Source organism: Callorhinus ursinus, unplaced genomic scaffold, assembly GCF_003265705.2.
Source record: "Callorhinus ursinus isolate GAN/ISIS: 27379988/994484 unplaced genomic scaffold, GSC_fseal_2.0 scaffold23, whole genome shotgun sequence".
Taxonomy (NCBI): Eukaryota; Metazoa; Chordata; class Mammalia; order Carnivora; family Otariidae; genus Callorhinus; species Callorhinus ursinus.
The window spans coordinates 7,941,878-7,963,311 of NW_027397085.1; the positions used below are offsets into that span (position 1 = coordinate 7,941,878).

General features: G+C 39.9%; 1 protein-coding gene and 1 pseudogene across 13 annotated transcripts in view; both read right to left on the reverse strand.

Moving 5' to 3' along the window:
• GTF2H2C (GTF2H2 family member C) overlaps nt 1-21,434 on the reverse strand; it is a 44,222-nt gene that overhangs the window by 13,118 nt on the left and 9,670 nt on the right. For 5 of the 13 annotated variants that reach the window (XM_073905372.1, XM_073905373.1, XM_073905374.1 and 2 more), the window contains 11 exons: nt 19,659-19,764; nt 17,526-17,616; nt 17,270-17,357; nt 16,556-16,663; nt 14,855-14,918; nt 12,995-13,098; nt 12,335-12,437; nt 10,468-10,507; nt 7,574-7,930; nt 4,462-4,924; nt 3,485-4,184 (listed from right to left, as the gene is read on the reverse strand). In XM_073905372.1, coding sequence (XP_073761473.1) covers nt 7,811-7,930; nt 10,468-10,507; nt 12,335-12,437; nt 12,995-13,098; nt 14,855-14,918; nt 16,556-16,663; nt 17,270-17,357; nt 17,526-17,616; nt 19,659-19,764 — 824 coding nt within the window. In that variant the 3' untranslated portion in view covers nt 3,485-4,184; nt 4,462-4,924; nt 7,574-7,810. Of the gene's footprint in view, nt 1-1,917; nt 2,209-3,484; nt 4,185-4,461; nt 4,925-7,573; nt 7,931-10,467; nt 10,508-12,334; nt 12,438-12,994; nt 13,099-14,854; nt 14,919-16,555; nt 16,664-17,269; nt 17,358-17,525; nt 17,617-19,658; nt 19,765-21,434 lie in introns of those variants that run through there. The other 8 variants (XM_073905377.1, XM_073905379.1, XM_073905378.1 and 5 more) reach the window with 8 other exon arrangements.
• Nucleotides 17,627-19,651, reverse strand: LOC112839735 (signal recognition particle 19 kDa protein pseudogene; annotated as a pseudogene).

Here is a 21,434-nt window from a genome sequence, read left to right on the forward strand (position 1 = left end):
AATAGGTTTTTTAAAATGGATTATGACACTGTAAAATGAGAATGAAAGAATGAAAAAGAAAAAAGGCAAAGGAAGAAATAAGCGAAGCCTCTGTAATATGCTGGAGTCTTTACACCTGATGTAAGAGGTAACTCACTCCTAACCCAGGAATTTACAAAATGTTCTTCCTGAAGAAAAATTAAAATTCAAGTTATCAACTGTTTCACTTATACACTGATCTATGAATAATAGTTGCTAGAACTTGCCCCACCCCCAATACAGAGTTGCATCGGATTGAGGGGCACGGTATTTGGACAATCATTCCTTTAATTTTCATTTCTATTAATGGAATTTTTTAATGCATTGCAAAAAAAAAAACAAAAACCAGAACATGTGAATGTTTATTTGAGCCAACAAGGAGCCTTCTCAGGGTCATGTCTTCCACAGATCCAGTTCAAAATCCGAATTATATTTACATTTCACAGATACACTTTGACTAATGAAGTGTAAGCTACAGGGAGGAAAATGGATTCAGAAGGGTGGATAGGATCCAAGCGATCCTGGTAGGAACACCAGATTTCTTTCTGAGCAAACACTCCTCTCCCACTTTCAGGTCATATTCTTTTCAGGGTTCTCTTTTTTTTTTTTTTTTGAAGATTTTATTTATTTGACACAGAGAGAGAACAAGCAGGGGGAGCAGCAGGCTTCCCGCGGAGCTGGGAGCCCGACGCGGGGCTCAATCCCAGGACCCCGGGACCATGACCTGAGCCGAAGGCAGACGCAGACGCCGAACAACTGAGCCGCCCAGGCGCCCCAGGGTTCTCATATTCTGAGTCCTCCTAGCCAATCAGTTCTCTTTTTGCTTCAGCCAATTCGGGATGGGTTTTCTGTCACTTGCCACTAGGGACTCCTTACTAATAAGAGTATAAAGTAACTCGGCAGGCAGCAGCAGCTGTGAGGCTGGCTGGGGGTGCTGGTGCCTGATTTGAATGTCTTACGCTGGCCTTTAGGTGGGGGCAGCCAAGGACAGCTAGGGGAAGTGGCCTCAAAGAGGGAACATTGGCTCTAGTTCAGCAAGACAATGTCCATGTGGGAAACAAAGGCAAAAGAAATGCAGCTTGAATTAAAATCTCCTTACAGCTTGCAGCCCACCGAGAGGTACCTGAAACCCGCAGAGTGTGACCTTCCTCAAGGAACCCATGGCCGCCTCAGCACCTTAATGTTTAAAAGTAACCTTCATCTTGGCAGCAGCGGCCCCTCGAGGTCCTGAAAGCCTTCCTTCCAGATTCCTTGGAGACTTGCACTCTCCCTAACCCCCACTAATTAAGGATACCCTCAGTCACGCCTCACAATCCCAGTAGAGCTCTTTTTGCCCACAGGTCCTGTCCCGTGAGTAGGGAGGGGATGTAGGTGATGTTCGGTGGGGTGGAGTCCAGAGCTGACGACCAAGAAAGAATTCTTGAGACGTCTTTGGTGCAGAATGGGGGTTTATGAAAGCATGGGAACAGGACCTGTGGGCAGACAGAGCTGCTGCACCGGGGCTGTGAGGGGTGGCTGATATACTCAGGAGTTGGGGAAGTAAGGAAAAGGGAGGTTTCAAAAGAACTTTCATATGCTTAAGAGGACCGACCTATAAGATACTGGGGGCCTTGCCATTGTCAAGGTCGTTCTTCCCTCTAGCAAGGCATTAAGATTAAAATAGTGGGGAGATCCTGGAAGGATGTCACACATGTCCCACCCACGACTGGGGGTGGGGGGAGGTTGCAGGGTGTCAGCTTGTGCTTTGTCTTCGGCTGGCCTTCTGCTCCCACATCAAAGGTCTACCAGGAGAGATGGGAGGCCCCTGACTCCCCCAGCTAGGCTCGCGCAGGGGACTACGTGACCGGGCTCACAGAAATCCCAAATGCGGAGAAATGCTGAGGCATACAAAACCAGAGATAAAGGAACATGAGGAGACTGATGTAATTTTTGAATGTAGGTGAGGTTTGGTGGGGTGAGGTGCGGCGCTGACGGCCAAGAAACGCTCTTGAGACATCTTGGGTGCAAAAAAGGTGGTTTTAGGGGCGCCTGGGTGGCTCAGTCGATTGGGCGCCTGCTTTTGGCTCGGGTTGTCCCAGGGTGCTAGGATCCAGCCCTGAGTCCCGCAGGGAGCCTGCTTCTCCCTCTCGCTCTGCCCCTCCCCTTGCTTGGGCTTGCGCTCGCGCGCTCTCCCTCTCATAAATAAAATCTCTAAAAAACAAAGGGAGGGGGCTATTAAAGCACAGGGGACAAGACCTGTGGACAGAAAGAGCTCCTGCTCTGGGGTTGTGAGGGGTCACTGATGATATACTCAGGGAGTTGGGGGAAGTAAGGAAAAGGCAGGTTTTCAAAAGAACTTTCATATGCTAAAGAGGACCTACAAGATACTGGAGGCCTCGCCATTGTCAAGTTTAGGTTGTTTTTCCCTCTAGTAAAGCATTAACATTAAGACAGTTGGGAGTTTCCTTCTGGAAGTTAGGTTATTGACAAAAATGCTTTTTTCTTGTAAATCACTAAGACATTTTGTAAACTGAGGGAGACTGTGATCTCTGTTAGTTAACCATTTGTTTTCCCTTCCCTTAGCTTGAGAGCAGACAGGAGTGCCTGAGGAATGCCACACATAGCCCACCTGGGACTTGGGGGAGGGGGGCAGGTTGCAAGGTGTCAACTTATGCTTGCCCTTCGCTTGCCCTCTGCTACCTCATCAGAGACCATCTCGTTACGTCTTTAATGTCAGAGACGAGATATCCCTAGGACAGTGACAGCGTGGACCACTAAAAATTACCAAACTTCAAAGAAAAGTAAACAGGGTTCTATGAAGTGGTAGAGACGTCAAGAAGATTTAAGTTCCCTGGTCAGTTTTCAATAAAAGGCTGCCCGTGAAAGCCCTCAGTGGCAACTCTCCCTCTAGAGAGCTTTTTCTTTTCCTTTCTGTTCTCACCTTCACTTAATAAACTTTCACTTCACTTCACCCTTTTGTGTCTGATGTGGGAAACCAAGGCAGAAGAAAAATTACTGAGTTTCCTTACTGCCTACAGCCCACTGACAAGTCCTTGAAACAGGCAGAGTGACATTCCACTAGGGACTCAGCTGCCTCGATGTTGACACTTTGCCAAGGGCAAAAAACAATCCTAGCCCAAAATGTCCCCTCTGACCCCCCCATCCTGTAAGCTTACTTTAATATATACAAATTCCATTAGAAATTTCCTTTATCTCCAAACCCCCTAAGATACGGGTTGGCAATCACCACCCCCCCCGCCAAAGCATATGACCCACCGATATACATCTGAAGGGTCTCATGACTGAATTTCTACTAAACAGTAATAAATGACCTTTCATAATAGCTAGCCCCCTCAGGATCTGGAAACCTTGTTACCGAAATACCTGGGAGGCTTACACTATCCCTAACCCCCTCCCAACTTGAAGATACATAATCACCACCCCTCATAACCCCATGGGTACTGTCCCTGTGCTTTAATAAAATCACCTTTTCACACCAAAGACGTCTCAAGAATTCTGGCCGTGGGCTTCGAACCCTAAGGTTCTTTCCTATATCATTGTCCTTGAGATTGATTCTTCGACTCGGTGAGACAAGAACCCTGCAATCCTGCAACAGTGTGATTTTCTTCACTCTGCCAAAAGAGAGGTAGAAGAAATCAAAGAAGGGAAGATGAAACAAATAGAGCCCAGGCCAAATAAGAATGCCACCCCCCTTGTAATTCAGATATTAGTGATGTGGTCTGGGAATATAGGTAAGGTTCGGTGGGGTGGAGTCCAGAGCTGACGACCAAGAAAGAATTCTTGAGACGTCTTTGGTGCAGAATGGGGGTTTATGAAAGCATGGGAACAGGACCTGTGGGCAGACAGAGCTGCTGCACCGGGGCTGTGAGGGGTGGCTGATATACTCGGGAGTTGGGGAAGTAAGGAAAAGGGAGGTTTCAAGAGAACTTTCATATGCTTGAGAGGACCGACCTATAAGATACTGGGGGCCTTGCCATTGTCAAGTTCAGGTTATTTCCCCCTCTAGCAAGGCATTAACAGTTAAGATAGTTGGGAGATTCCTGGAAGAAAGTCAAGCACGTCCCATCCAGGAGTGGGGGTGGGGGGAGGTTGCAGGGTGTCAGCTTCTGCTTTCTCTTCAGCTAGCCTTCTGCTCCCTCATCATTAGCACGTCATCAAAAGCCAACCTGAGAAAGCATTTGCTGTTATAAATTAACACGACACCAACAAATCCCTCATAGCTTTGAATATACTGTGCAATTTCCTCTAAGGATTTCTTCCTTTGAAGAAATTCAGATCTGTAATTAGTAAATCATAATTAAAATTTACCTCAGTGCTACGTAGAGAGGTCTTACATCTTTTATTGTGGTGATGATTACACAATAAACATTTGTTAAAACTTACTGGATTGTACATCTAAAAATGATGAAATTTATCATGTTTCAATAAACTGTCAAATTTTACCTCAGCACTTATGAGACTCATCATTATTTTCATATAATTCTTCCTTCTTTTTCTTCCCCCAGTGTGTACTCAGTTGTTGGTTTATTTCTCAAGATGTGCACACTCCAGTGTTGAGTCAGCAGGGGCAGCTGTGGCTCCTCCGTACGTACAGCTCCTTCCGTGGCTCAGGTTACAGACAACTTCATAGTTAGGGCACGGCGCACACAAGATAAACAGGAAACCTAAAAACCCCAAGCTACTCCAAGAAGACACGCGGGAGGGGGAGGGAATTCTTCCTTACTTCTATTAGTGACAACATGTATAATAATTTAAAAATTCAATCTTCGGATTATCTTTTCCTTTGAAACAAATATAGAATACAATCAAAGAGATTCTGACTTACCGATATACATAGGCTGGATGTGTTGTTTATTTGTTAAACTACGGTTACTAAATCCAGTTCCTGTGGTTATGATGTGAGAAACTAAGGCAAAAAGAAAAATTAAATTTCCTTACTACCTACAGCCCACTGTCAAGTCCTTGAAACAGGTAGAGCGACATTCCTCTAGGGACTCAGCTGCCTCGATGTTAATACTTTGCTAAGGGCAAAGGCAATTTTAGCCCAAACCTCCCCACTCCAGCCTGGATCCTGTAAGCCTACTTGAACATATAGAAATTCCTCTGGAAACTACCTTTATCTCTACCCCCCTAAGATATATGTTAGCAATCATCCCCCAAGAATATGACCCACTGATATACATCTGAAGGGTCTTAGGATGGAGTTTTTACTCAATAGTAATAAATGACCTTTTCCTAACAATAGCTAGCCCCCTCAATGTCCTGGAAACGTTTTTGGGTTTTTTTTAAGATTTTATTTATTTATTTCCAAAATACCTGGGATGCCTACACTATCCCTAACCCCCTCCCAACTTGAAAGTATATAATGGGCCACTCCTCGTGACCCCAGTGCAGCTCCTTCTGCCCACAGGTCCTGCCCCCATGCTCTAATAAAAACACCTTTCTGCACCAAAGACATCTCAAGAATTCTTTCTTGGTCATCAGCTCTGAACCCCAACATCTTTCCTACATCAGTTACACATAAGTTACTGGGAGTAAAGGAAATTATATAAAAAAGTACTATACAGGTTTCCTCTGCTACTCAAAAGTAGAGCATTCCCATTTTCATAAACCAAATAGCATAAAGCAAAGAAGCTATTATCATTAATTAATATGGAAAACTTTTTGAGCTTTCCCAGATGCCAAAGATAACCTCCATTAGGTTTTTCTGATACTTAGGACACATCTTGCTAACTAATGCACAAGATGAATGAAGATTAAGCACCAATGCTCACAGACAGCTCAAAGCCGCAGCGGCTTGATGCTGAGACGCTGAGATGCTGAGTGTAGTTCCCAGGAAGGAGCCTGGTGGCGCCACTCTCATGGCCCCAAGAGGGGCACTGCACTAGAAGGGCTTGCTGCAAACCAAATGCTGAGCACTATTTTTGCTTTTTGTCTTTTTTTATAAAAGTGAAAATCCTCTCCGGATTTCTTTTTTTAGATTTATTTATTTGAGAGAGTGCACACAAGCTGGGGGAAGGGCGGGGAGAGAAAGAGAGAGACAGAGAGAAAGAAGCAGATTCCCTGCTCAGCTCGGCACAGAACCTGACTCAGGGCTCAATCTCAAGACCCTGAGATCATGACCTGAGCTGAAATCAGACACTTAACCACTGAACCCCCCAGGTGCTCCCAGACTTCTTTAGATTAGATAAAACAGGTACCAATGGGTGGGGGGATGGGTTAGCCTGGTGATGGGTATTGAGGAGGGCACGTTCTGCATGGAGCACTGGGTGTTATGAACAAACAATGAATCATGGAACACTGCATCAAAAACTAATGATGTAATATATGGTGATTAACATAACAATAAAAAAATTAAAAAAAAAAACAGGTACCAATGTAGGTCTTCCATAGAAGTGGCTTAAATGCAAACTTTCAAGAAGCAGGGATACTTGTATTTCATCTGCTGAATAAAACACAACTTCTTAAAAATGGAAATTAATGGGACACCTGCCTCTTGATCTCGGGGCTGTGAGTTCAGACCCCACAATGAGTGTAGAGATTACTTACGTAAATAAACTTTAAAAAAATGGAAATTTTGAAATTTAAAAAAGAGTATATTGAACACCATTTACAAAACATATTCCTATCCACAAAAGTGAAGCAATTTTTAAGTTAACTTTTAAAAAAAAGTCCTCTATTTCAAATATAAGGGTCCTTTCTAGTCGTATTGTAGTAACAAGTGGTCTGGGAGTCAAGAAGCTAGGTTAGTCCCACTTCCAATACTAACAGGAAGGTGACCATTCTAGTCACTGTTCTCTCCTCACATGAGCAAATTAACTATCAGGTGACTCATTTATTTCTTCAGGGCCACCATCCTGTGGACAGCCAGGTCCTCAGTTTTAAGGTGTCCAAATCTCTCCTGGGATTTCCCCTGTCTATGCATAACCTGCCTGGCACATGACAGATGAGGTGGTACCCAACCCGCATGCTTGGTATGGACTTAGGAGGCACTCAATACAAGGTACTTTCTTAAACATTACAATAAAATTTACTTATGCTTTTTTTTTTTAATATTTATTTGAGAGAGAGCACGAGAGAGAGCAGAGAGCACAAGCAGTGGGCTTGTGGGGGAGCGGCAGGCACAGGGAGAAGCAGATTCCCCGCTAAGCAGGGAGCCCGATGTGGGACTCCATCCCAGGACCCTGGGATCAAGACCTGAGCCGAAGGCAGATGTTTAACCAGCTGTGCCACCCAGGTGCCTCTGAATTCACATTTATACTTAATTTTCTATTTACACTAAAACTGAATAAAAGTAAATTAGAGATTCTGTATTTACTTTAATTATAAAGCAATGAAATTATCACATCAATTTAATCATAAGTAACTTAAGTACAATAATGTGTGATGACTTTGAAAACATTTAACAAAATAATAGAAAACAAAATTAACCGAGTGAAGTACTATTAAATCCTGGGCAATTTCTGTGACAGGACACAAATTTTAAAATTTAATAAAATGCTACATTTTCTTTTCTTCCCCCCTCATCCCTCCCTTTTTTTTAAGTTTATTTTACCTTGTAGCAATCCATCGTGGGGCTCGAACTCATAACCCTGACATCAAGAGTCTCATGCTCTTCCAAATGACTGAGCCAGGTGCCCCAATCCTACATTTTCTTAGCAAAAAGTTTCTTCAATCAGATTTTCCTTTCAAACTGGTCTTCATATCTTAATTGGAGCTTCTTCTGAAGAATCACGTTATTAACAGTTGCAAATGTCCTTTTAACACATACAATGTGTACTATATGTTGGAATCAAATACTCGAAGAAGTTGGAATCTTATGAATGCACCCAGGACAACAGTGAAGAGAGTCGTGAACAAAAACATCACAGTCCACACAGAAAACATTTTGGCACACAGCACAAACATAGACCTGCAGTGAAAAGAAGAAAAGAAAATTTAGAAAGTAGTTTCCAGAAGTACAGCACAGCCAGAAGACATTCACGTTGCTCTGCTCTCTTATTGATCAGTTTTCCCCACCCATTCACCTACTTTATTACTTCCAATGTACTACTTATTCTCAAATCTAAGGTGACTATTTTTCCAAAAAAACTATCCCTTACAAATGAGAAAATTACTTTGTTTTCACACCTTAACATCTCTTGTATTGTAAAACATTCTTAATTACTTTGTTTTAAGTAATTATCTGGGGAAGACACATAAGCTTGAAATTAGTACCAGTTTCAAATGCTCATTCATTCCTCTGATTTGATTAAAAAGAAAAACATAAATCTTTAACACAGATTTAGTTATTGCCAGGGAATGACCTCACAGCTGCACAAATTATATTCTCCTTTTATTTAACTTAAAGAATATGGAAAAAGACACATTTAAGACCAAAAAAAAAAAATCCATTGTTTTATCAGTATTACATACATGGATACTTATGTCTTGGGATGAAATTTCCAAGGCAGCAGCATACACAGGTTAAAAGATTATTACATCTCAAAAAGCAAAGAAGTAAAAATGTGTGGGTTTTTTTTTTTAATATTTTATTTATTTATTTGACATGAGGAGTAGGGAGAGCAAGCACAAGCAGGGGGAGCTGCAGGCAGAGGGAGAAGCAGGCTTCCCGTGGAGCAGGGAGCCCGATGCGGGGCTCTATCCCAGGACCCTGGGATCACGACCTGAGCTGAAGGCAGACGCCTAACAACTGAGCCACCCAGGCACCCCAAGACAATGTGTTCTTAAAAACTGTCAAGTGAGGGACGCCTCACTTGGGTGACGCCTCACTGAGCCACTTGGGTGGCTCAGTCGGTTAAGCGTCCACCTTCAGCTCAGGTCATGATCCCAGGGTCCTAGGATCGAGCCTGCATTGGGGTACTGGCTCAGTGGGGAGACTGCTTCTCCATCTGCCTGCCACTTCCCCTGCTGTGCTCACTCTCTCTCTCACGTGTACGCACTCTCTCTCTGACAAATAAAATCTTTAAAAAAACAAACTGTCAAGTAATTCAAAGGTGGCTCTAGTGAGGATGAAGCTACTGATGTCCAAGAGGCATGTAAAACTTAATAAAATTGTTTTATGAATTGTGAGAAGAGAATAAGAAAGCAGTCCTCCCAACTAATATTTCATACAGTGCATAAAGCATAGTTTTAAATATGGGCACATAAATTCATAAAAATTTAAAACTTAAAAGATAGGGACACCTGGGTGGCTCAGTGGGTTAAGCATCTGCCTTCAGCTCAGGTCATGATCCCAGGGTCCTGGGATGGAGCCCCACATCGGGGGGGGGGGGTCCTTGCTCAGCAGGGAGCCTGCTTCTCCCTCTCCGGTTCTCCCTGCTTATGTTTCCTCTCTCACTGTCTCTGTCAAATAAGTAAAATTTTTTTTTTTTTTAATTTAAGAGATATTTTCTCATTGGGACTATGGGGGACCAGCCTTCGGCTTATGGCCACCTTCAATGGGAACTTCAGAACGAACTGTGACAGTGCCTAAAGTACCATATGGAGAATAAACTTCTAATACTTCCAAACTAAATGCAGGGTAGCTTGCAAACTAAAGACTGTTTGTATGTTTGTTTGTTTATTTATTTTTAAAATGTAAGTGGGTATGGTTTTTTTTTATTTTAATTTTTTTTTTAAAGGGAGGTTTGTTTGAAGATTTTGTTTATTTGACAGAGAGACAGCGAGAGAGGGAACACAAGTAGGGGGAGTAGAAGAGAGAGAAGCAGGCTTCCCGCGGAGCAGGGAGCCCGATGCTGGGCTCGATCCCAGGACCCCGGGATCATGACCTGAGCCGAAGGCAGACGCTTAACAACTGAGATACCCAGGTGGCCCAGGTTTTTTTTTTTAAAGGTTTTATTTATTTGAGAGAGAGAGAGCACGAGAGTGGGGGGGGAGGGGTAGAGGGAGACGGAGAAGCAGACTTCCTGCTAAGCAGGGAGCCCGATGTGGGGCTTGATCCCAGCACTCTGGGATCATGACCTGAGCCGAAGGCAGACGCTTAACTGACTGAGCCACCCTGGCACCAACTAAAGACAGTTTAAATACCAAAATACTGTTATAGAAAAATTAAAATGCAGAATTATAAAAAAGACTATTTAAACCATTTTGCTTCCATTTTATCTCTACCTACTGTTACCATACTTCTGAGGAATAACCTGATATGAGCCTGATTTTCAGTAATGTACTGAAAACTTCTAATGCTATTTCCTCAATATTTCTTATATAATACTTAGTATTTTTTTTTTTTTTTGGTAAAATATTTTACTTATTTATTTGTCAGGAGAGAGTGCACAAGCAGGGGGAGAGGCAGAGGGAGAGGGAGAAGCAGGCTTTCTGCTGAGCAGGGAGCACGATATGGGACTCGATGGGATCATGACCTGAGCTGAAGGCAGATGCTTAACCAAAGCTTAACCAAAGCCACCCAGGTGTCCCAATACTTAATATTTAGAAAGCACATGAACTTACATGTTGGTCTTTCAATTCCCCCTGACATCCATAACAAAATCTGAAAAAGAAAGTTTAAGAATCATTTTGTTAGGAATTCACTCCTTAAAATAGCTCGGCAAAATCTCAATAACAAGAATCCTGTAATTAATAAGTAATTATCTTCACACATGACTTTTATGAGAAAAACAGAATTAACAATACCAATAACTTAAGAAAATTCTACAGTATATCCCAAGATCATCTCACAAAGCAAAATCCTACTTTAAAATTTTTTTAAATTTTATTTTCATCAAGGTTAAATAGGAGCATGATTTCCCTACTGGGATTCTGTGAGGGAATTAAGCCCTACAGAAAATAATGAGTGACTATTCTGCAACTCTCCTGAGAATAGCAGGTAGCTGGTATAACTCCAGATGGACAGAAGTTAATTTATGTGTGGATACCTAAAGGCTTAATTTTCAAGGAATGGTTTAAAGAGTTAAAAGTTCTCAAGACTTACTACAAAAAATAGTGGCCCTCTCCTTACCAACCCCACTTCATTTCCAGCTCCCCAAACACTTTCAAAACTTTTAACTGCTACAGTGCTATTTCTTGTGTTTTTCTGGCATTGGCTATAAACCTCCAACTAAGGAAGATCAGAATTTACTTCTCTTTCAACCCTCTTGATCCAACAGCATGTACACACACATAACTAATGCCATTCTCAATTCTTTCTCTGTACTAAAATCATTTTGAATAGAGTATTAAATGTTTAGTTTATTATGACTATATAAACATATTCAGCTGAGCCATGTAATACAATTCTTCCTCTCTTCAAAATATTTTTTTCCTGGAGTTGATAACTATACTGTTGTCCACAAGCTTAGTTTTCTATATAATTACCCCAACTCAAGTCTAACCTTTCCCTGAGAATTCTAAATGTCGTCTCTACGGTCACCCACATCAAGAATTCTAGTTTTCGCCCTCTTGGTGACCTCTCTCCTGCAGCATTCTGACCTTCACCAAACTGGACTATTCTCCACATCTGACACAAAAGTGTTATTCTGGAATCTCCCCTTATCATCAGCCTAGGGCTTTCTTAAGCCACGTTTGAACTAGATCAATATCCCATTCTCTTCCAGTCATTCTCTTTTTCAGGTCCTTTGAATCATCTCTTCCACAGCTTCCCCAGAGTCTCTTTTTGAGGCCTCGTTAAGTCTAAAAATGTCTTCATTGACCTAACTGATAGGTTTGCTAGGTATGTATTCTAAGTTGGTAACAACCGAAGGAAATCACTTCCTGGCAGTAGCCAGTATTGCTGAGACACAAAACAATTTTAATTCCAGATCATGTGACCTAATTTTCCCTCTCCAGAAATGTTTAGTTTTTTGCTGCCTATTCTAAAATTTCACAATGATACACTTTAGTGTGGGTCTATTTTCCCTATGTTAGACACCTGACAGTTCCTTTCAATCTATAAAGTTCTATCCTTCAATAGTAGACAATATCCTTAACTATTTCTTACCTACTCTTTATTTGATCTTTTCTCTGTTTCTCTAACTATTCTAATACTAAACCTTCCGGATAAATCCTCTGGTCTTACACCACAGAAATCAGATAAGGTTGCAAACCAGGACTGTTTTGTTGTTTTAGAGAGCTAATTTATCAGTATTTGACTACACTTACTATACAGAGATGGGCTTAGGGAAATTAATAGATTTCTGGAGATCCAGATCTGTTTAATAATGAGTCACTTCAGTCACAACCAAGGCATTCTACCATCTCATTTTCCAAATTAGAAGTAATCTTGCCCAAGTTAATGTGACTCTTTTTTAATGTAGTAACAACACATTCAAACATTATTCTACCACATATAACAGATATAAATTAATAAAAACTCATATACTTTTCTCCATTATATTCTTCTAGAGGAAGTTCTCGAAAAGCATCCAAAGGAAATAAATGATGGTAAGACCGTGCCAAATGCGGAGCAGACACCAAAGTAAGACCTAACAAATAAAGCAGAGAATCATGTTTAATAGCCCAAACCTCATGAAGAGAATAGCTGACATGTCAAATAATAGGCTAAATATTTTCAAGGTTTTTTTTAGGACTGCTGGTATTGATTTCTTCATTTACATATCGCCTTAAAAAGGAGATTCGAGGATGGAGTCTTACTTCTTTCACTAATTGTGTGACCTCTCTTGGCCATTTGCTTACTTAAAAATGAAACAAAATTCTACAATTCTATCACTTTAATTCCTCATTGTCCTTATACATATTTTGTGAAGGTTAAGAGCTACAAAAATGTCTACTAGATCTACTGCAAAGCCTTTAAAGAACATACTCATTTCAGAGGGAGAATCAGAAAACTGTTCTAGAATGCCATGTTTATTCTAGAAATGGAGTACCGGGTACTCAATAAAAAAAATAATGCTTTTCTATTCTCACGGATTAAATTCAGAAATAATAGGCAGAGCTTAATATTTACATTTACTTTATTAGCAATATAGGTAAGAAGTTATTCAAGATTAATTTACTAGATAAAGAACAGTTGGTTTCTCACCACAGATTTTACATTCAACTGGAAGCTCACAGTACTTTGCCCGACACTGTGGGCAGAAATACCCTCCTAATGTAAGTCCTGGCTCAGTGTTGCTATCCAAGTGCCTGTGGGAGGAAACAGTACTTTTAAAGTGATATATAATGGGAATGGTTATAGCAAAACAAAATATGCTACCTTGATTTTAAAATCTTGAAGTTGTTTCATAGTTCATTTAAGCGGGGTTCATTCTTCTTTTCTCTCTGCATTTCTGATTTGAATAGTGTGTATTAATGCTTTTTTTTTTTTTTAAGTAATCTCACACCCAGTGTGGGGCCCAAACTCACAACCCTGAGATAAAGAGTTGCATGCTCTCCATACTGAGCCAGCCAGGGGCCCAAACTGCACTAATGTCCTTAAATTCACTCATCTTTTCTTCTTCAGGGACTCATCTGCTGTTAGTCCCATCCAGTATATTTTTCATTTCAGACATTATATTTGTTTCTAGAACTTTGATTTGGGCTTTTTTTGTAATAGCTGTTTTACTACTTTGCCTACTAATTCCATCAACTGTGTTGTTTCTGAGTATGTTTCTGTTCTATGATTCTCTCCTTATTATGGGTCATATTTTCCTACTTCGTTGCATGCCTGGTCATTTTTGATTGGCTGCCAGACATTATGAATTTTTGTTTTAGGTGCTGGATTTTTTGGTATGCCCTTAAATATGTTTGGGGTTCTTCTAGAATATAGTTAAGTAACTTGGAAATAGTTTGATCTGTTCAAAAACTTGCTTTAGAGTTCATTAGGCTATCCAGAAGAGCTGTTAGTCTAGGGTTAATTTGGTTCCATTACTGTGGACTCTGTTCAATGCCCACTGTTAAGATATCCCTCCACACTGACTGGTAGGACCATGAACTGTTCCCTGCCCCATGTGAGCTCCAGGGATATGCTGCCTGCTCCTATTCAGGGGTTCTTTCCTTGGTCTCTAGTAGCTCCCACACGAATGTGATGATCGTAACTCAGCTGATGACTCCTGGGGAAGTCTCTGCAATCTCGAGAGCTTTCTGTACAGCTCTTTACTTTCTAGCACTGTGCCTGGAAAACTACAGCCATTTCAGCCTCCCCAAACTCTGAACTTGGTTTCTTCACCTGAGCAAGACCTCCAGGCTCTGGCTGGGTTTTTCCCTCCCTACACTGCAGCCTGGAAATTCTCTCAAGGCAGTAAGCTGCACTCACAGGGCCCACCTCATTTGTTTCCCTGCCTTCAGGGATCATTACTTGCACTGCCTGTTGTCCACATCTGAAAATCATTGTTTCATATATTTTGTCTGGTTTTCTGGTAAGAGGGAGGACAGTACATTCAGTCCCTATGGTACCTTTATAGCTGGAGACACAACTCTTATTTGTGATTTTTAAGAATTACTTTAATTTTGTTTTATAATTATGTAAACTATAAAGCTCTAAAGTTAAAGCAAGATATGTTCAGAAAGGTCTAGGGGCCATCCCTTTGCCTTTCTCCACATACTGCCCAAGTAAACATTTTTTCAGTTTTTACTTTTTATTTCCATTACTGTTTTTATCATTAATATAAACAAGTATGTATACCCAGTCAAATCTCCACCCTCTTCTTACATGAGTGGCAGCATACAATACACTTTTCTCTACCTTGCTGTTTTACTTAGTAATAGACCCTGAGGATTACTACACAGGAGTAAACAGAGATAGTCCTCACTCCTTGTTACAGCTATATAGAAGGTAACCTTTATACAAAAGCCATTACACCCCAGCCCATATAACTCAGTTTATATTTTTTAATTCATAACATACAGAAAAGAATTAAAAATGTCAAACATAATCACTGAGAGTTTCAAGGTTTTTACTTACGCCATGCTGAAAGAGGGTTTTGCATCTTGATCAGACAGAGAAGCAATGGTATGCTGGGGAAATCCTTCATAGAAGAAAACGTATTACTTTCTTTTTTCAAGCAAATAGCAAAATTGTAGGATTAGGAACCTAAAAACGTTCCTACCAGAAAGCCCACAAAGTTGTACAAAAGTTCTCTCTCCTGCCTTTCAGATTTGTTTACTACAGTATGGTCAGGCTGACTATAATTCCAGGTTATGAGAAAAATTAAAAGTGGAGAATGTGGGGGAAAGATCTGTCCATACATATGGTTGCAGATTCTTAAGTCTATAACTATCTAATTTAATAGAACACACACTGCTTTTTAAAAATAAAATGTTTCGGGCGCCTGGGTGGCTCAGATGGTTAAGCGTCTGCCTTCAGCTCAGGTCATGATCCCAGGGTCCTGGGATGGAGTCCCGCATCGGGCTCCCTGCTCCTTGGGAGCCTGCTTCTCCCTCTGCCTCTCTCTCACTCTCTCTCTCTCTGTGTCTCTCATGAATAAATAAAATCTTAAAAATAAATAAATAAATAAATAAAATAAAAATAAAAATAAAATGTTTCTAATTTTTAAATACTCTGATACACTGGGGTAGTCTATTACATAGCTGTCCACTTTCATTTTATATAAGAATATACTTCTATGCTGGGCGCCTGGGTGGCTCAGTTGGTTAAGCGACTGCCTTCGGCTCAGGTCATGATCCTGGAGTCCCGGGATCGAGTCCCACATCGGGCTCCCTGCTCAGCGGGGAGTCTGCTTCTCCCTCTGACCCTCTTCCCTCTCGTGCTCTCTATCTCTCATTCTCTCTCTCTCAAATAAATAAATAAAATCTTTAAAAAAAAAAAAAAAGAATATACTTCTATGCTTAAAATTTTGGAATGCCTAAACCCATGCAGTTTGTTTTCCATACATATTTTTCAAATTCTGACAACACGTCCAAGAAAAGCAGAAACAATAAAAAAAAAAAAATTTCACTACATAAAAATTTTAAGTCTATCTATATATCAAAACAAATAAGTAGGGGTGTGTGGATGCCTCAGTTGGTTAAGCATGCAACTCTTGATTTCGGCTCAGGTCATGATCTCAGGGTCATGAGATCGAGACCCACACAGGGCTCCATGCTCAGCATGGAGTCTGCTTGAGATTCTCTCTCTATCTCTCTCTGTTCCTCCCTAAGCTTGGTGCGCACACTCCCTCTCTCAAATAAATCTTTTTTTTTTAAAGATTTTATTTATTTATTTAATAGAGAGAGACACAGCGAAAGAGGGAACACAAGCAGGGGGAGTGGGAGAGGGAGAAGCAGGCTTCCCGCTGAGCAGGGAGCCCAATACGGGGCTCGATCCCAGGACCCTGGGATCACAACCCGAGCCGAAGGCAGACGCTTAACGACGGAGCCACGCAGGCACCCCTCAAATAAATCTTTAAAAATAAATAAATATCTATTTTATTTTACTTTTATTATTTTTTAAAGGTTTTACTTATTTGAGAGAGAGACAGAAAGAGCAAGAGCAGGAACGGCAGAGGGAGAGAGAGAAGCAGACTCCCCACCGAGCAGGGAAGCCCGATGCGGGGCTGGATCCCAAGACCCCAAGATCATGACATGAGCCGAAGGCATACACTTAACCGAGTCACCCACATGCTCCTAAATATCCACTTCAAAATAACACAAAATAAACACTTACCCATGCGAATAAGTGAACATTCAGAACTTGAGCTAGCAGGCGGAGGACTGACATGATGTGTCAGCAATTCTTTATAATGGCTTTCATCTAAAATAACATGGTATGTGCCTAATTAGACAAAAAGTAAAAGAAAAATCAGCTTTCAGATATAAGTATCAATTGTAATTTCTTTTCTTTTTTTTTAATTTTATTCTAAGTAATCTCTACACCCAGGCTCAAACTCACAACCCCGAGATCAAGAGTCACACATCTATCAACTGAGTTAGTCAGGAGCCCCTAAATTGTAATTCCTATGTAATTCTGTAAAAGTTTTACCATCTGAAAATGTACATTTTCAAAATAAGTATTTAAGTTAAATTATCATTTTTCAAAAACCTCATTTAAATGACATCTCTAAATTGACTTCTCTGGGAATAACTATAATTATAATTTAATTAAAGCCAAGTTGTAAGATCTTTACAAAGTATTACATATTAGTGAAATTTCCAGCATTTCAAGAGTTATTAACACTTCCTCTCAACACTGGCATAACTACTGAAAAGTCCCTGCATTTTGAGGTATCTTATAGAATCAATGATACATTTAAGATATTATGGATTTCAGGACATGAAGTGATTTAAATTTAGTACTGTAAAAACAGATGAAAACATACTAATTAATAGTTACTTCTTACAGAGTAATTATGAATAAATACTGAGGAATCTAGATATATACCACCAGTTTCACGAGCAAGTACAGTGCAAACCCGAACCTCTGCAGATAATCCGATAACAGACACTCTAATTTTAGCTGCCTTTAGGGTCTTCATAAAATCCACGTAAATAAAGGGTTTCAGGGGAAGGAAAAAAACATGCAAAAATTAGTATGTTTGAAAAACAGAATTTTCTGAAAACTAGTAATAAATTCACTATAGAATTCTCTTTAGAGTTATAACTCTGGTTTTGATTACAAGGAAAGGTAGTGGTTCTACCTTGATTAGATCATAGATATTAGACGGATCACAAGTTGTGAGGCTGCTAAAGATGATTAGGACTTCTCTACTTGTATGTCCAGGCATGTGTCTACAGAAAGATAAAATATATTCCCATTAGGTATAACAAATTAATAAAAAATTTACCCAGACAAAATAGTACATGTGGTTTATATATTTAGACTATAGAATATCTCATTTGTTTTAACATTGCAAAGGAATGAATTGAGTATACTCTAAACATGTTAAATTTTTCTAAAATTAGCTACACAAAAAACTGATTCATTTATTGTTTCCATAAATATTTGCTGAATACTCTTTTAGGTTCTAGGAATAGAGTAATAAGCAAGAATGAAAGAGGTTCCTGACATCATGAAGCTTACAACCTAGTAGATTCGTTTTGTACAAAGTCTAACGTGTACACTGGAAAGTATGACAATACCATATGGATCAACTTTTTTTTTATTTCATTAACTTAAATGCTGAAGAAAATGTGTATTTCAAATCTTTAATTAAACTCATTTATCTGAAACATGTTTACACACAGGACAGATAGAGGATTTCAAGTAACTTATGGTAGAGTCCACTGTCCATTTAAAAATATGCTTCTTTCTTCCACAAAAACTCTGTGTTGAAAGGCAAAAAAATTTTCTTTTATACTACATAAAAGCTAGATGCAAACTTCTGAGGTATATTTACTTCACTGTCAACTCTGATGCTGAAGCTGGGAGGCAGAGATGTCCATAGTTCGGTTAAATGATGCAAATAATAAGCTTCCGTTTCACTGAGATATAAATTAAAAGCCTTCATTCTCTGTCTATCACAGTAGTACCAGACTTGATTGACTCTCACATCCGGTCACTTCTTCTTTCCTTTCCCTTTTTTACGTCCCTCTCCTTGCTGAAGACTTTGGTCACCACCTCCTGTTTTTTGTGTCCTTGTTTTTAGTTTGGGTATCATTTCTGCTACATACGACATTACTGACTTACCTCAAGGAATATTAAGTCCAAAAGCTGAGCACACATCTTGAATCTCAATAGCTGTAGGATTTTCAACAGCCTTACTTATGGGGATTCGCCTCCCCTCCGCGATGGTCTTCTTGTTATTCAAATAAGCAGGATAGATACAAATGAACCTGTCCTGATCGGCCGGGGACAGAGTGGCGGCACAAGCCATCTTCACCCAGGCCCGCACAGAGCCCACCCAAGACCTCCCGGGGAACGACCGGCCGGAATTCGGTTCTGAGATTTCGCGGACGACTCCGGCTTCCGGCCCATATGGATCAACTTTAAGGTGTGTCTTGATGATAGTAACATGCTTCTTTTTTAAAGGCTATAATTTAACCTCATGGTGATTCAGAGTGATAATATTCATAAACATTAATTTTTGTCTATCATTTAATTAGATGATAATTTATAGGACTTTAAGACATGATGAACTATTTTCCCCTATCTAAATCTACGTAAATAGATTTCTATGCAATCTTAATCTATGCAATTTTATCAGCTCTTTATAGCTTTCCTGCTTCTATCTGCATTGCTGGGCCCTCAGGTTTCATTTGTGGGTGCTGCTCTTGTGCCTACCTCTAATGTGGGTGTTAGCTCCTTCTCACCTACTTCAAAACTAGAAAAATATCTGTTATATAAAGCTATAAAAGTCAGGACAGACTATCCAGGGACAAAATATATGCGCTAGCACTAATGGAAAATTTCCATTAGGGTCTTAGCTACCTTCCACATATCTGAACTTGCTGGAAGAGTATGCTGTTAATTTGCAGATGTGCTACAAAGTTAAGAGAAGTCAATAAATGCGCAAAAAACTCAGTTATTATGCACATTCAATTTCACATACAATCTAATTTTTAACAAAATATTTTTTCATCAACATTTTATTTTGTACTAATATCGCTACAGTCTTAATTATATTTTTCTAAAACCTCTAAGAATCTATCTTACCAACTCAAACGTAAAATAAAAATTACAAACGACAACACACTAAACATCATAAACGACATTACATATTTCTCTTAACGGTTTCATTGCAGCTCGGTTATGGAGAAACATATTGATATGTGTTCATCTCCATTCAAAAAAAATGGACACCAATTATAAATAAAAAATGTAAAATACCAACTTTAGAGTTTGCATAGCCATGCTTAAGGAGTTATAGAGGGATGGTTCTCCATGACAGGTCATATCTACAGCTTTCTTCAAAGATGTTATATGTTTCCTTGGGTTTCCTAAAATAGAAATGGCATAATCTACTTACAATAACATTTTATATATACATTATGGAAATTTGTTTCTCCCCATATTTACTTATCTATGTTGTTAAAGAATAGAATCTCTTCGATTTACATTTTTAGCAAGTTGCACTTTTATCAGAGGTGTTGTTATATCAACTTTTACTTCATACTGAAAGAATAAAAATAATCTGTTTCTATGAACTAGCACATTTTTTTTTAAAGATTCTATTTATTTATTTGACAGAGAGAGAGAGAGGGAGCACAAGTAGGCAGAGTGGCAGGCAGAGGGAGAGGGAGAAGCAGGCTCCCCGCTGAGCAGGGAGCCCGATGCGGGGCTCGATCCCAGGACCCCGGGATCATGACCTGAGCCAAAGGCAGACCCTTAACTGACTGAGCCACCCAGTGCCCCACATTTTTTTTTTTAACGTGGGGCTCGAACTCATGACCCCGAGACCAAGAGTTGCATGCTCTACTGACTGAGCCAGCCAGGTGCCCTATTAGCACATATTTTAAATATTACTAACTTAAAGGGCAAAACTTTTTACATTTAAGACTCATACATTTTCACATTGTCACATCTCTGAAGTCACGCTGCGTCTCACCATCACTGGCAGCCAGGGAGCACCTGTGCGGCAGACGTCACTGCCTGCTCCCACGTGAGCCTACGCATGGCTACCGTGGTGTTGTTCCAACTGCACCTGTACATTGTGCTATTCGTGGCTAGTTTCACTGCCATTTCAAATGTTTCTATAAAAGGTTATTAATACAAAAGGTTCTATTTTTATGTAGAAAGGCAAGGAATAGAGCAGTGAGGTATATATTATCAGTGAAGCAAAAATTCACTGATGGAAGAATGATTGCAATTCCCTATTTTTCTTCAGGGGATTAAAAAAGCTTTAGGGGCGCCTGGGTGGCTCAGTCGGTTAAGCGGCTGCCTCCGGCTCAGGTCGTGATCCCAGGGTCCTGGGATCAAGCCCCACATCGGGCTCCCTGCTTGGCGGAGAGCCTGCTTCTCCCTTTCCCTCTGCCTGCCGCTCTACCTACTTGTGCTCTCTATCTGTGTTAAATAAATAAATAAAAATCTTTAAAATAAAAAAAAATTAAGAGATTTAGAAGACCTAAGAAAAGAAGATTTCCGCAAATAAATACAGCTGTGTTATCTTCTGTTACCGAAATAACATCTGAAAAGATTGTCTATTGCTATTTTCTCATCCCAAGCAATATATTTTTTGGTGTGAACAATTTATGTGTATCATCTGACACTGTATCATATTTTAACTGCTAGGATGTTTCCTTCTTGACAGCTGATAAAACAAAGGTATCTTACAAATGATGCAATCTTAGATTCAATGACATGGTATTCTTCTGACATTTTCTCCTATTTTAACACTGTCTTCATGTTAATGATAATCAAAGTATCATTAAATTGTTTGATCACATAATTCATCAAACTACCTCCATACTGTTGAACATGTCTTCCCAATTTGTCACTGCTGTTATGAAGAGTATATTTGTAGAATGAGGCTTTTCTTCTTTCATAATGTTTCTTAAGTATAAATTCCAAGGAACAACCATTTTTATATCTTTTCCCAAAAATGTTAAATAAATTAATCAGTCTATCAGCACTACAGGTATCAGTTTCTCCATGGTTCCACAAGCAATAT